General features: G+C 36.1%; 1 protein-coding gene and 1 non-coding gene across 2 annotated transcripts; both read right to left on the bottom strand.

The window, feature by feature from the left end:
* Positions 1-1,154: 1,154 nt before the first annotated feature.
* LOC116107891 lies at positions 1,155-1,260 on the bottom strand. Its single transcript, XR_004124551.1, has one exon. It is a non-coding gene; the product is annotated as a small nucleolar RNA R71 (small nucleolar RNA).
* Positions 1,261-7,724: 6,464 nt separating this feature from the next.
* LOC116107849 (probable sucrose-phosphate synthase 1) lies at positions 7,725-15,061 on the bottom strand. The gene is made up of 12 exons (XM_031394133.1): positions 14,523-15,061; positions 14,167-14,408; positions 13,868-13,931; positions 13,023-13,721; positions 11,840-11,956; positions 11,568-11,699; positions 11,270-11,446; positions 10,650-10,703; positions 10,497-10,559; positions 9,453-10,394; positions 8,972-9,099; positions 7,725-8,104 (listed from the first exon to the last, which is right to left on the bottom strand). The coding sequence occupies exons 1-12, from the start codon at positions 14,793-14,795 to the stop codon at positions 7,825-7,827; spliced, it is 3,171 nt and encodes a 1,056-aa protein (XP_031249993.1). The 5' UTR covers positions 14,796-15,061; the 3' UTR covers positions 7,725-7,824.
* Positions 15,062-15,458: the final 397 nt, after the last annotated feature.

Raw genomic sequence — 15,458 nt, 5'->3', positions numbered from 1 at the left:
ACTAATTTTTAGGTGGAACTTGTGATCTGATTTCAGGTTAGAAAAAAACTGAATTCGAGCCTGTGATCCTCATGAAAGTTGTAGCCCTAGTTATAAGTTTTCCAACACATCTTAATAATCTCAATTGGACTTCTAGAACTCAAGTTAAAGCCCAATTACTGACTTGTGCCCAAGCTATGACGGGATTGGATCTTCTGACTTTGCATAGTAAGCCCAATTTAAAAAGCTCAAGACGTCTACTTCAAACCTTAAGAAGACCTCTTTCTCTTCCTGAAACTCTAAGATCTTCAAAGTCTCCACTGAACCTTCAGAGGTCGAATTTGTCAATGTTTGAAAACTGCACATTATGCTCCACTTTAATTTGCATGCCTCCATTCCTTTCCTAATTCAAAAAATTTATAATCAGCTCAATTAATCACAAAATATATCACAAAGATTGATATAAAGGGATTGAAAATATCGATTATTGAACACTTATCAAATTCCCCCACACTTAGTTTTTGCACGTCCTCGGGCAAAACAACTCATACTAAGTACACATTATACTCAAGCCACACTAAGTACACCATCATGATGCACAAGTAATTATGTTTAATCCTTAGTTATACTCATACCTAACTTAGAATTGTAGCAATAGAAGAATAAACCAGAATCAAATACATTCATTTCTCTCTTCATCTTTATCTAAACTTATTCTCCTTCAGTCAATGCAAACTAGGCAACTTAACACAGCTGACTCATGCACAACTCATCTCTCATCCATTTCTCTTTATTACTACAAACCGGGTAGCAAACTAGGGTTTTATTTATGTCATCTTTAACTAGAGTGACATCAAGCCTTACAAGGCCAACCATTCAAGCCAATACTTTTGAAATCAAACTAGCCATAATCCAAATAATTCAACATTCAGTGCAGTCTGATGGTTTGACGAAAGAAGACCCTAATTCCCATATAGCCAATTTCCTGGAAATTTGTGATACTTCCAAGCATAATGGAGTTTCGGACGAAGTCATTTGCCTATGACTTCTCCCATTCTCTCTGAAGGACAAGGCGAAGAGTTGGTTGCTTTTTCTGCCTACAAGATCCATCACTATATGGGACATGATGGCACATAAATTTCTAGCTATGTATTTTCCTCTTGCAAAGACCGCTAAGTTACATAATGAAATTACTATGTTTTTGTAGGCTGATATGGAATCACTGTATAAGGCATGGAAGCGTTTCAAGGATTTACTATGCAAATGACCACATCACGGGTTGCTAATGTGGCTTCAGATACAAACATTATATAATGGCTTGACTAGCAATACCTATAATATGATAGATGCAGCAGTAGTGGGCACAGTAATGAGAAAGATTCTTGAAGAGGCATATGAATTGTAGGGTTTGTCATTGAATAACGCGGAATATAACTTAAAATTTTGTTCAACAAAACCCCAATCCAAGATCAAGATTGATATGATACAACCACTATAGAACCTTAATTTAATCCATTCAAGGTTTAAATACAGTACCTTCATTGATGGCTTCTTCAATTGGATTAGGATTCGGACTTCGCAAGATGATTAAGTGTAGAATCAAGCAAAACAGTGTTCACATAAAAGCAAGACGAGATCACAAACGAATCAACTGCTAGATTGAATCGTTTGCCCTAAGAGAGATCACAAAATTTTGAGAGGAAAAAATTCTCTCTCAAAAAGGGTTTAGGCAGCTAGGGTTTAGGTAGAGTGAAAAAGTGTGAATGAATTAATTCCCTTTTTCTGCTACTCCCTTCTTTATATAGTGAGGGATAAAATATTCCTCATTTGGAATAGGAATATCACTATTCCTATTTGGAATGGCTTTCCAATATAATCCAAATAAATATAAAATATATCTATTCATATATTTAATTATGGGATTAAATATATTTAAGTTAATTAAATATATTCAATATTAATATTAATGTATTATATTAATATTAATATAATTACAATTTTGATAAATTAATTATATTAATATTAATATAATTACAATTTTGATAAATTAACTTCAATATGAATATTGAATGTTGATAACAACCTCAGCAAAGTCAATCGCATAGCAAAATTACCAAAATGCTCATTTCATCCAAAAGACAAAATTACCCTTCATTTCATTTTTCTTCTTAAACTGTTTTTAATGCATGTGACTTGTAGGCTCTTTATTATGTTGGCAATGATTGGATCCATAATTAAGCATCAACTAATTAGTGTTCCATACACCAATCAAGATTGGCCTCTAGCAAGGCATCATAATTACCCAACAAATAAAGATTCAGCGAAGTTGTTTCCTTTCAACAGTATGGTTACTGTACAATTCAAATCCCTCCATCATCATTTATCTCATCAAGATTTGAAGTACAGAAGTATTGTCAACTTCAATCAATTTGCCTTGATACATTTGTATTCAGTTATCAAATCAACAACTAAATAAAATTGGATTTGAGCATCGACTCAATTCCACTGTGGCCAAAGATTTTGCAGTCATAGTTACCAACCGAATAACTTAGCGAGATAATTTCTCCTGTACCTAAGAGTAATATATCCTTTGTTGATCTACCATAGTCATAGTGTACTTTTCGATGCAACCAACCACTACTGTACTGATAACCCTAAATAGGACTATGTTAGGCTAGTGTCAAATTACACCAACAATTACACATGGTGCTCTGGTGATCTCAAGTCTAAGGATCACATGTACCTCCATCCATTAGGGGATATATTCCATAGACATTGGGGTTACCATCTAATGTAAGGAACCAAGGGTTAACCCATCTCTGCACAAGGTGGCGCGTTTAGCGGAGCTAAAATGGTGATCGGACAAACAATAGGATAAACACCCACTAAGGATTTACGGGTAGATGAACGTCCACAAAAGATGGCAAACCCACAAAGGATTCTAGTTTTAGAGACCACAAAGGTTTCCAAAAATATTCTTTGTATATTTCTTATTTCTTCAAAAGCTGCCTGTTTACAATGAGAAAAGTGCCCTTATATAGGCGCACAAAACCCTAACAAAAATCTGACGCTTGCCCCAAATCTTATCAACTTTAATGACAAGTGTCCCTACTTTTAAATCCCTACATACATGTGTACTATTCTAGAATAAAGTAAGATAAAACACATAATTTTCTCTAAGTTATTCACTTTGCTATTTAGCTCTTTATAACTCGCAAGTCGCTTCTTAGTCAGATCGCTTAACCCTCAGTTCATTCCTCTATCAGATCAATCACTATAACGACATGTCACGATGCTTCTACATCACCATTTATATAGAATCCTTTGGTAGGTCAGTCCAATGAACTTGTCATTAACAAGCACCCATGCGTCGCACCAGGTTGGCACCTAACAACCTTGACATGTGAGAACTATCACTACGTTTATGATACGTTTACAAGTCCTAAAACACTTGTAAACATGGAATTTTACTTCTTTGCATGTGGACAAGGAATTGCAAGTGATGAACAATTTTACTTCCTCGCAAGTGCACGAATCGCTATCATAGTATAGTGTGCAAAAGCAAGAGTCGATCCCATAGAGATTTGTAAGTTATCAAGTAATCCTAATAACAATGCCTTAATTAAAACAAATAAATTCAAGCAAATTAAAGAGCTAGTGATTAAAACTAAGTGTAAAAAGAAACTAAAAATTAACTACTATTGACTGAGCCAAAATAACACCAATAAAAACTAATTTAAGAACTAATGAACTACAGCCTAGGTATCCAATTTCACTATAATAATCCAGTTTTATGCCAACTATCAAACTATTGTTATCACAATCCAATTTCTAGGGTTCGCACTCACATAATTAAGGTATCACCGTAAGGCGTTCGGGATTAACCTAGTATCTTTAACACGAGACTAGCTAGGGCATATACTCTAGCCTAATGATTAAAAACCCTTTAAATACAAGAGCACTCGAAATCATGAATAAATGCACATCTGTCAGTGCGTATGCACAAATACTAATCATTTAAGAAATCATGAACCAATTAGCATTTTGTCAGGGCGTATGCATAAAATACTAATCATTCATTCACACGAGCTATTCAAGATTAGCTAGGGTGTGTAGTCTAACCTTGTCTCACACAATCAATTAATTAACATTAAAGGTGATCAAGCAATAACATCAATTAAAGATTGAATAAAGGATAATGAATAAAACTAGAATTGCAATGGATTGATAAGACAAATAGAATTAATAAAGACATAAAACCTTCTTATTAGGCTACATTGGATCCCTAGAAAATTATTTAGTTACACATGAGCATAAGGAAATCAAACATCAAAATCTTGAAAACCATGAAGTACAAAAAGAATAAGATGAAACCCTAGGGAAGATCTCCTCTCCTTGCCCCATCCTAATTATATTTGATATCATAAACCCTAGCTCCCTAAAATATTGCTAAGGACATCTATTTATAATATTAAAGTCGTGAGGGTATTATGGTAAAAAGTTATACTTCAATTAAAAACACATAATAACAAATTTGCACATCTTCAAGCACTAACGTAACTTTCATCTCCATTTTTAACCATATTCCAGGTCTAACTAGGCCATGATCAAAACACAAAAGTTGTAGCTCTACCAGAACCAGGTCAATCAGAGTTGTGTAGCTCAAGTTATGATCATTTTTGTGCAGCATGTTCTGGCAGAAAAATTTCCGAACATAAATTTCTCACATTGCGTCGCGGCATGATTATTGGTTCTATGGCATGAAGTTTCTGTCCATTTTGCAATGTTATGCTGCAGTGTGGGAATAGTTCCGCTGCGGCAAACAATCTTCAAAAATTCATAACTTCTTCGTTTGAGCTCCAATTCTCGAACTGTTTGTTCCTACATGCTTATGATTCTTTCATCTTCAATGTCCATGCTTGAAATCCTCATTTTTCAGCACCTAAACACCTAAAAATTCACAAAGCATACTCATGATTCTAGAAAACAAAAGAGATATAGAAATTAAGTAAAATTAACCAATTAAACCTAATTCCCTCACAAAATACCCTTAGAATCGCTAAGTATGAGTGCACTTCCAAGCACTCATCAGCAAGTCCTAAAACACTTGCTAATTCAGTTGAATTGAAGAATTTCACTCCAAGTCCTAAAACACTTGGATTGTGGAATTTGGAAAGCAATGGAGGATATTCAGCCCAAGTAAGTTCCAAGGAGGGAGGGAGTCCAAACATTTCGGCCCAAGCCACTCTAAGCCCAAGCACAACAAGGGAAGCTCAAGCACACCAAAAAGGAAGTCCAAGTGTTGAAAAAGTCCAATCCGGCCCAAGTTCATTCCAAAGGGGAAGATCCACATGATCCCTTATTGGATCAATTTGCATGATTCTCAAGACCCAAATTCTTACACCCTTATTAGTGGACTTAATTAGGATCATTGATTAAGTTTTGATCTAATGGAAGTAAGCTTATTTTAACTAATAGGGTGGTTAAAGACATAGATCCTAGAATTAGGGAATTATGTCTCTTTTTGTATTAAGTAGGCATGGCCTTGCTTTTTGAATGAATGGCTTGTAATATTTGGTTAAGTTTATTTCATTTTCTTGTATTTGTCAATTACTTGTTTATCCTTGTATTTGCTTATATAGGACAACTATTCTTTTATAACATTTAGCTTTAGAAATATATGAAATTGGTTTATCCATTTGAAAGAACTTTTGTGTTCCTGAGTGTGAATTCTTTATCCAAGTCTTGGCAAGTGATTTGGTGGTGAATTAATTCAAGTTGGTGGAGCAATCCTTTATGCTTGAAGTGTTATTACTTGTCTTGGTCTGAAAATTGCAAGTAAGTGTTTGAATTCTAATTTTTGTGTTGGCCGAATTTGCTTGGATTTGTGGTATGTTGTTGTGTTGTATTGGTTGGAATTGGATCACTTTCAGTAGGGTAGTTCAACGCTATAATAGTCTTACCATATAATATGTGTTCTTGGTCAAATTAATACTGGGGTTACGGACAGTTCTAGAATGGTCACCATATATGATCATAAGGTTCTCACAGTTAAGATTTAAAATACTTAATTCAATTATCACGATTTAACCCTTCTAAGGACGTATATCAATATATAAATACAAATATATAAATGAATGCTATGATATAGAATTTATGACTTTATTGATATTCAATATAATATTGCAAGAGTCTAATATTATTGGCTGTAGTACAACTATCCTAACATGAACTATTTGAAGAAATGGCTGCAAACAGTTGGCAATGGGCTACAGGTATATAAGTAATGAGGAGACCAGCAGTTCACAATGTAGATGCGATCAGAGCATTAGCAGCCCAGACAGAACCTTTGCATAAGAAAATAGACAACTCGAAGGCTATTGCAGTGCAAAGTCAAATTTCCCCTTGCGATTTTTGTGGAAGAGGCCATCCAAATCATGAATGTTAGGTAAGTAATTCTTTTGCACATCCTTCTAAGCAAGCTAATTTTGTCTCAAATTTTCACAGGCAGCAGAAAATCCATGTAGTAGCACATACAACTCACCATGGAGGAATCATCCAAATTTCTCGTGGAACCAGAATGTCACTACATCGTCACCTCAAGAATTCCAACACCTCAAGAGAAGAAATCTAACTTGGAGGATATGATGGCTAAATTTGTGAGCACTGCTGAATCAAGATACTAAAACAAAAGAAGCATCCATTCGGAACTTGGAGGTACAAGTGGAACAGCTTGAAAATTTAGTCTCAGAAAGAACACAATGCGCTTTACCAAGTAACACTGAGAAGAACCCGAAAGAGCAAGTCAACGCCATCACGTTGAGAAGTGGGAAACAGTTGGAAGAAACCAAGCAAAATGAAGGCTTGAATGACTCTCAAGTGAAGCAGGCTCAAGAGACAGAAAAAAAGGAAGAGCCAAAAGTGTGTGAAGCAACCAACCCTGAAAAAAATGGTAAATCGGTTGGTAAAAATGTTGTTGAGAGGAAATATATTCCTCCCCTTCCTTATCCTAAAAAATTGAAACAAGAGATGCTTGATAAGCAGTTTTTGAAATGGGAATGGGAATGGGGTCCCCGTCCCTGCCCCGTTGCCATCCCTAATCGAACAGGGCAAGTTAAAGGTTTTCTCATCAAAACATAACCAAAACCCGTTCCACCCAATTATTTAAGAATTGGTAAAGAGGTGGATTTGACTATTCATAAAAAAGATGGACATGGAATGGAAATTACATCTGTCCCAATCTGCCTCATTGACATCCGTAACTAGAAGGATGCAAAACTAGTTTGGCAAGGTGGCAACAGACTAGCATGTCTGTTAATTACAAATTCAATTGAAAGCATGAAAAGAAACAATTACAAAAACGAAATTATAACCATGACATATTGTTGTGAACTAAGATCCATAAGATTTTACGCCTGGTCAAAGGAAAATTGGGCATTATTTCAATCCAGATTTCAATATATTTGTCCAACATTATTCGTTAAAACATTCTTCTGTATACTTTTAATAAAAGGATCGTGCCTCAAGTACTGACTTTTTGATACTTTGATACATTATAAGATACAAGCAATAGCCATTCTGAAAACATAGAAGCAGGCTTTAATTGAGAAACTCAGGCCAGTAGCAGCAGCAAGGCTTCAATATCCCTGGGGTTTCACTGAATATACAAAATACACAAGAAGGAAAATGTAATAACTTTCAGGTCTCATGACAATAGCGACAATTGCTTTTAAGGCTTTCAAAGCGCCGGAGAAAATGCTCATCTGGAGCTACCAACAACAGCAACAAGAAAAGACCCAGTTATGAACAAGAGAAGCTTCAATCAAATTTCAAAGATGAAATTTTCTAGCACTTAAGAACTTCTAGTTTCTCCAAAGAACTGCGGACGTCAGAACTTGCCCAATCTTCAGTAGTCTGAATAATATTGGGGCTGTCAAATGGAATGACATCTGAGAGAGGGTAACTCCGATTGGCATGGACTTGATTACTCACGGTGCTACAAGCTCTCTTCAATACTATAGTTTTGTGCACACCACCAAGAAGTCCTTCATAATCGGTGTCCCCAGAATCTTCGACAAAAACCACCATCTTTGACAACTCCACACCCCACCGAACATATAGATACCTGTCATATGTTTTAAGTCATTAAACTTAACAAAATTGTTATGACAGCCAAATGAATTTGAATAAAATTAGCTCAATAACATATGGCAATATAATAACATAGATTCATCAAACCCCACTGCTTACTAATATCCTCCAACTTTTCTCTCAACCCTCATCCCAGATGCCCCCAAGATCCCAACCTTGGTGAGATTAAAAATCAAATTAATCCCAAGATCTCCAACAATAGACCTAACCAGCTAAACTAATAGTATCCTCAGCCTCAATATACTACATTGTTCGACAGTACAATTGGCACATTACCACAGCGATAGCAAGAAACGATAGGAGCAAGTTTTTCAGAGCTCTTGTACTACTTTTGCAAGTGTAAATTTCTAACTACATTGACCAAAAGTCACCATGAAGATCCTTAGGACCATATTTGATTGTTGCACAACTAAGGCAAAGAAAACATAGCCATCAACTCTTATCATTCGGTTTATCAGTTCAAAGCTCAATCACTTTTATCAATTAAGACAGTTTTAAAAGTTGTGGATATCATTCAAATGGCTTCAAACTAAGTACACAAATTGTTTAAAACAAAAAAATTGCACCTTTATTCTACCATATGATACAAACAGTAGCATTTGCACATAACATCATGCAAGCAATGAATGGTGCATAACATACTGAGCAGTGCATGAAGGAATAATAAAACTGTAACTTAATTCAACTGTACTTCAAAATAGGGAATGACAGATTGCACCCTACTCAAGTCATAAGCTTGAATATCCATGGCAATACTATTTAAAAAGAAAGGATACTGAAGGTTTTAAGAGTGTAATCTAGAACTGTTATTCCATCAATAAGAACAAAAGTAAAACTTTACCTGAGAGCTTGGGAACGTGATGCCAAAACTGGAATAACATTTATCCTAGTACCATTTTGGCAAAAAATAACATGACAACGAAGAGCTTGAATTCTCAGCAACTTCCTTAGTTCCTTGACAGGGGTAACCTAGTAAGAGATACACAACACAAAAATAAATGATTTAGAATAATACTACACCAACAACCCTTTCTCACAAACTTTCTCTCACAACTCTAACGTGGCAACTCGCAATAGGCCAGCTCACAACAGGTTCCACATGGGTCCCGCATGGATCCCACTAATTAATTGCGAGTTGTCATGTCAGAGTTGTGAGAAAAAGTTTGTGAGAAAGGGTTGTTGGTGTAATATTACTTTTTTCCAAGATGCAAAGCCAACTGCATTAAATCTTAATCCACACAATAAATTGACCCACAATTTAGGGAAAAAGCAGTTGTTTAATTGTAAAAAATATATCAAAAGAATAAGAGAACAAAACATACCACTCCAGGCTTTTGCACGGTAAAAGCATAGCAGTAGTTGGTTGAAAGTTGTTCGGCTGCTGTGACAACTTTGTCCTCATTTTCAGCCTTCTTATCATTAACTGAAGTCACCCAACGAACCAGAGTCTTCCTCAGTCCTTCCCCACCCCAACGGTATTCAATATGTGAATGGTAATAGAAGTCAACCACAAAAGGACCATCCTCCGAATTAAGAGTTGAATAGTAGAGATCACTCCCACTATTACAAATAAAAGCATCAAAATCATTAGGCTTGAAGCCCCCCGATACAAGAAAAGAGTGTATCTCAGATAAGGTCATTGATGTTGACAATATAAACCCAATAGAGCCTTCGGTCCTTTCCTTTTCCACAGCCTCAAATATCTTTCTGGTGGCTTCAACAATACCTGTAGTGTTATCAAGATCCAGAGAAATGACAAAGATATGCTTCCGCCTCCTCAATGCTGGAAACTTACCAGAACCGGTAGTTAGGTCCGCTTTATCTGTGGACCCAGTCTTTCGTGTGTCCTTTACAACACCCTTTGACCATGCTAAAACAGCATTCTCTAATTTAGTCTTTCTATCAGCAGGTCCTTCACATTCTAAGGAATTATCATTTCCGCTAGCCCCACTCTTTTCTCCATCCATTGAAAACTTCAAGTTCAAAGATATATCCTGTATATCCCTCAAGGAATCACTTGGTGACTCTTCCTCTGATGTTTCACCTTCATCATTATTTCTTTGCCACTGTGGATGCCTTGGTTTGCAACTGGCTATCCTAGATAGATAAGTTTTACAATGCTCCGGCCAAGAGAAAAGGTGAATGTTCTTCAATCCATTCTGTCGACACTTTGCCCAAAGCTGCTTATCCGCAACAAGCTTTAAAAGAGCATCAGCAATAGATTGTTGATTATGGGGATCAACAAGAAGACCATTGTCAAGTACCTGTAATTTATTTCCACTTCAAATTAGAAAACTTGGTGAACTTCTATTCAGGCCATATATACAAATAATCATGCAAGTAGTATATATAATCATCAATTATACCCGGTGTATATCAACAGGACCTCCATTCTTTGTGGCAACAAGTGGCAAACCATGAGCTGCTGCCTGTTCAACCAAAGAACCACAGTCACTTTGGATTTTGAAATGAAAGTGAATAATTGGAAGAAATATCTTTACATGTATTAGAAATAGCACCTCAATCAAAGTAAGCCCAAATGGCTCGATGAAAGCTGGATTAATGAAAACACCCTGCACAGAAGTTGGATAAATTATAAATGTAAAATATATACCATGTATGAACTGCCTAGCCTCTGTTCATAAGTAGGTGCTTCAAATATGAGAACATTAATCAAGCATATACATGCACCCTAGACTTGGTAGTCATATGTAGATAATGAAATCGATTTTCATAATAATGGCATTAACAAATCACCCTAATTGAATGCCTCAAGGAAAGCCTCAAAGAAACACAAAAAACCAAAACCCCACGAACCCAACTTTTGACTTTAAAGCTAATATTTAGCCAAATCAAAGCATGATGCCACGTAATGAGAAAAAAAAAAAAAAAAAGAAAGAAAATTTTGTTAGGCAGCATGAAGTTGAATGGTGAATAATGATAATGATAGGAAATCAATTTCATAAATTAGATATCACATGTATAAAGAATTATAAGAAGAAAACATGTCTGGCACATAATATCCAAACATAGAATGTAGATGACACTCTGAAACAGATGTCTAAAGTACACTGCAAAAAAAAAAAATGGTAGTTGACTAGCACTGAATTTAATGATACAAAGAACCTCCAACAAGTACCTTTGTCTTTGCTGCAAGACGATATATGTCAGGAACATCAGATTGTTTGTGATGTTTAGGATATGCCACTTGTCCATAGAGATCATATTTGTCAATAAGCTTAAGTACTGAGAGAAGAACGGAAGCATTTGTGCTTGACATTTCATCAATTCCTTCTCGGTTACCCATAATTAGAGTCTGAAGGCCACCAAGGAAAATATCAAGAAAATTAAAACATAATATGACCTCAACAGAAAGCAAATTCAGCTGAACAGCAAGATGTCTTCAACAATCAAGTGTCATTGAGTTTAAAACATACAAGGTTAGCAAGCTCTCTCAGTGGACGACATTCTCCAAATGCTTTAACCAAAGTCATGATATTCTTTTTTGGATCAGGCCTAGCAAGTGCAAGTATCATAGGCTTCCTTGGGTTGGTAAAGAAGCGCATTATCTGCAATATACCAACATAAAAAAGGACATCAATTATACACCATAATAATTCATGGCTGCAGACACATTATCCAAGTTCCATTTAGTATATAGGTCATCTATCGAGGACACATCAAACAAGTACCTAAGAATTATTATTACCTCAGTCCAGATAGATGGATCTGGAGAAGTAGGATGGTCTTCATTTCCTTCTGTCTCACCATCCATATCACCATCTTGTGGAACAATATGATGGAACTCCATTCCAGGAGGAATTATCTGCAGAATTATACATTCATCAATTATATACCATGAAATCGCAATGTATTTAGCCACAATATCAAGTGTACCAGAAGACAAACCCATAAGGAAGTAAATATTTTCAATTAAACCAGACTGCTCTGAAAACAAGGTCTATCCTGGCTCACTTCATGCTTAGTATTTATGTCTTTTTTGCTAAGCCTATGATATATCTGAAAATGAAATCACCTAAAATAACTGTACCCTTCCCCAGCCCATAATTGGTTCTGATGAGGCCAATACCCTTTGATACCCCGCTATCCATGTTGCAGTTCACATTCTTTTGTGGCCAGCATGTCAAATACCCATTAACTTGCTACATATTTTATCTTATATATATATGCCTGCATGTTTATCCAAGTGAAACTAAGATTTGCAAATACTAACAACAGGTTTATGTTTTACTAAGGACACAGCAACACTACAATATCTAGACTCAAGGACATGCCTATATGGGTTTATATTTATATATCCATGATAATCATACATCTCAGTTTATATTTAACATGGTTTTACTGTTTTCGTGTAGATTTTACTTACCCCTGATGGTTTTTGTGCTTTTTGTGGACATCATGTCCACCCCGTACTAATAATTCTTATTATATATATACATCTAAGTTTCTCATAAAAGAAAATGATAATTACAAAAACATCTATTAGACCATGATTCTATGCTGTTTAATAGTAGACAGTCTTTAAACAGAATTGCATAGCACCCTCAAAGTGTCACAGACAGTTATGCAAATAAATGTGCATTCTCCTATGAGTAACCCTGTAAGTATGGTCACCGCCAGCCATAGATGCCATGTCCTCAGGTGTCCAACTCACCAACTTTTAAGAGGACAAGTGTCTAATATATAAATAATGAGAATTTGGTGAAACCAATCCAGGTCCAACAAAGCTCATTAATCAACCGTGCTTAGCTTCCCGCTCTACCTAGATAAAGATAAAGAACCCAAGCTCTAGAAAAGGAAAGTGCACTTGGTTTCAAAAATATTATTTTCACACCAAGAGCTAAAGAATTAAATTATGTCCAGGTACTTACAACCATGCGAGGCATGAACCTGCCATAACAGCTCACATTACGCCTAATCCTCACTCGCAGTTTACGTTCCAAAATAGGATCAAAACCATCATATAAACGCCATTGCTCCTCGATCTCCTGTCTAGTGCTAGTTATAACTATTTCAGAGGCATCAAGTGCTAATTCCTCAGCTTCTATCCGACGCATTATTTTGTATGTTGTGTTTATTTCATCCCTTGACAACCGGGCTTGCTTTAAAAGCTGTTCTAATTTATCTCGTCCAAGTGAATGGCCAGTAAAAAGCATTGGTACATTTAGTGCACCAGACAGAAGAGCAGCAGAGTCACCTGCATCTGCATAATGGCCATGGATGGCGACAGGCCAGATTGGTTTCCCACCACCAACTTGCTCCCCGAGAACATTGGACATCCGGATTATGTGGTTAAGGGCACCATCAACAAACTCTGGGATGTGAGGCCACAAAAGTTCTTTAGGAATATATTCATCTTTTGGACCAAATGGAATTCTAATAATATAAGCACCACTACTCTCCCCCATCTCATCCATGAAATCTTCTGAATTTAACGGTGTAAGCATTTCTGTGGGTTCACCGTAACTCCAATCTACATCTGGTGCCGATACCTGTCTAGTCAGCAAATCTACTCGATATACTCCAGGCATTGACCCCAAAGCTCTTGCAAGTTCCACAACATACTTAACCTAGAAGAAAGAATAATGTATCAATAACAGCAAATTTTTTTCAAAAACCATAATTGGTTGAGAGACCACAAATGCCATCACATAAAATAATTTTGTATCTATAATGTACCAACATCAAGAAGCAAGTTTTTGCAACCAAATATTACCTGACCACCAGTATCAGAATCACGACCAAGCTCCATATTTTCTCCTCGTATGAGACCGTGAAGGCTGCACAGATACTTTTTGTAAATAACACCATCATGCATGCCAGAACATACTAAATTCATTATATCTTACCATAGAATAAAACTAAACATATTTAATCATCCATTAATTTTCTTTCTTAGTCAATCAATTAATATCCAAACAGCAGTTACAACACTTGCACAAACTATTGAAAGCAAAAATTAACCGAAACCTTTCCTGACATGATAAAAACTAGAGCACCAAGTTGAGTTCATGCCTTATCAGTACAATGTAGAGTTTTTTCCCCTTCTGTTGATTAACAAATGTCTCCATTGCATCAACAGAACTTATTCTAGGCAATCTCCCTCTGTTGCTATCACCATGAGATGATAAATCTCCCACCAAATCCCCTTTCTCTCCCTCTGATAAATCCTCAGACATATCAGCCGTTGCTTCTCTGCGCCCTCTTTCGCGCTCGAGCCGACGCTTCGCCGTCCTCTGAGCTGCCTCTCCTTCAAGCTACACAACAACAAAGCCCTTGTAAAAAACTGACAAATCATTCAATCTAACCAAACAAAATCCTAAAACTAGATCATCAATAACATTCAAAACATCTAAAGACTAAAATAAAACCTGCTTTTTCTGACGAGCCAAGTTCCAAATCCTCCAACACATGTTCTCCAATCTCGTGTTTCTCTCCTGGGGACTCCTGGTGGCTTGAGCGCGAACCCATGAGCGGTGGAGATCGGTCTCATCGAAGCCAGTGATAACTTCTTCAACAAAGTATCGGGTAGGACTGAACCTGCCTCTCTCTCGTAAAAGCAGAGACGATTTAACGTCGTCCAGGCCTGGACCCACATCAAGAATTGCTTCAAGATAACTGTTAATCCAGTCGTTTCCGGCCATTAAAAGGAAGTTGAGAACTTGCTAAACTCTTCTTGAAGAAGAAGAGAGAATGGCGTTAATTATTTGTTATACGATAAGGACAGTGTGCCGTGAGTTCAAAGTCGTGTTGTAAGAGAGAGAGAAGGAAGAGACAAACAGAGGGAGAGGAATTCGGGATTTTGGTGTCTTAAGAACTGTAAAACTCTGTAAATTTGTTAACTTGTTGTAACTGTATACTCTCTAAACTCTGCTCAAAGTTTCTTGCTCACTTCTCTATGAGCATATGGAAGAAAATCTAATTTTATTTTAACCAAATTTAAGAAAATATTAAATGAAAATTTACCTTATTTATAATGACTATATGATACTTCATATCACACAGTTAAATACATCCATCAGCGTGGAAGGTGTAATTTGCGAGGACTTCCTTTAAAGCCCACAGTTTTTTAAAATACACAAAACCTCCCCGAAGTAAGAACCATAAATTGAGAACTGAATTTTAAATAGTGACGGTTATAAAATGAATAGTGATAATAACATTGCACATGCTATTGATTGATGCCACTTAAGCTAATGCGGACATTCTTTGTCATTGTTCACAATATCAAGATGTCATTGTCGTAATGTATTTAACGGTATAATCTTAACTTAAAAATGAAATAAACCTTACTAAATTATTATTAA

Source organism: Pistacia vera, unplaced genomic scaffold (assembly GCF_008641045.1).
Source record: "Pistacia vera cultivar Batoury unplaced genomic scaffold, PisVer_v2 Contig1170, whole genome shotgun sequence".
NCBI classification, from domain to species: domain Eukaryota; kingdom Viridiplantae; phylum Streptophyta; class Magnoliopsida; order Sapindales; family Anacardiaceae; genus Pistacia; species Pistacia vera.
Note: the sequence above shows the minus strand (reverse complement) of the source record. Positions and strands in the feature narration are given on the sequence as shown.

Coding starts and splice junctions, on each gene's coding strand:
- LOC116107849 (XM_031394133.1), bottom strand. CDS start 14,795: ATGGCCGGAAACGACTGGATTAACAGTTATCTTGAAGCAATTCTTGAT. Junction 10,560..10,649: donor TTGGGCTTACTTTGATTGAG/GTGCTATTTCTA, acceptor TTGGTTGAACAG/GCAGCAGCTCATGGTTTGCC. Junction 8,105..8,971: donor TCACGTTCCCAAGCTCTCAG/GTAAAGTTTTAC, acceptor AACATATGACAG/GTATCTATATGTTCGGTGGG.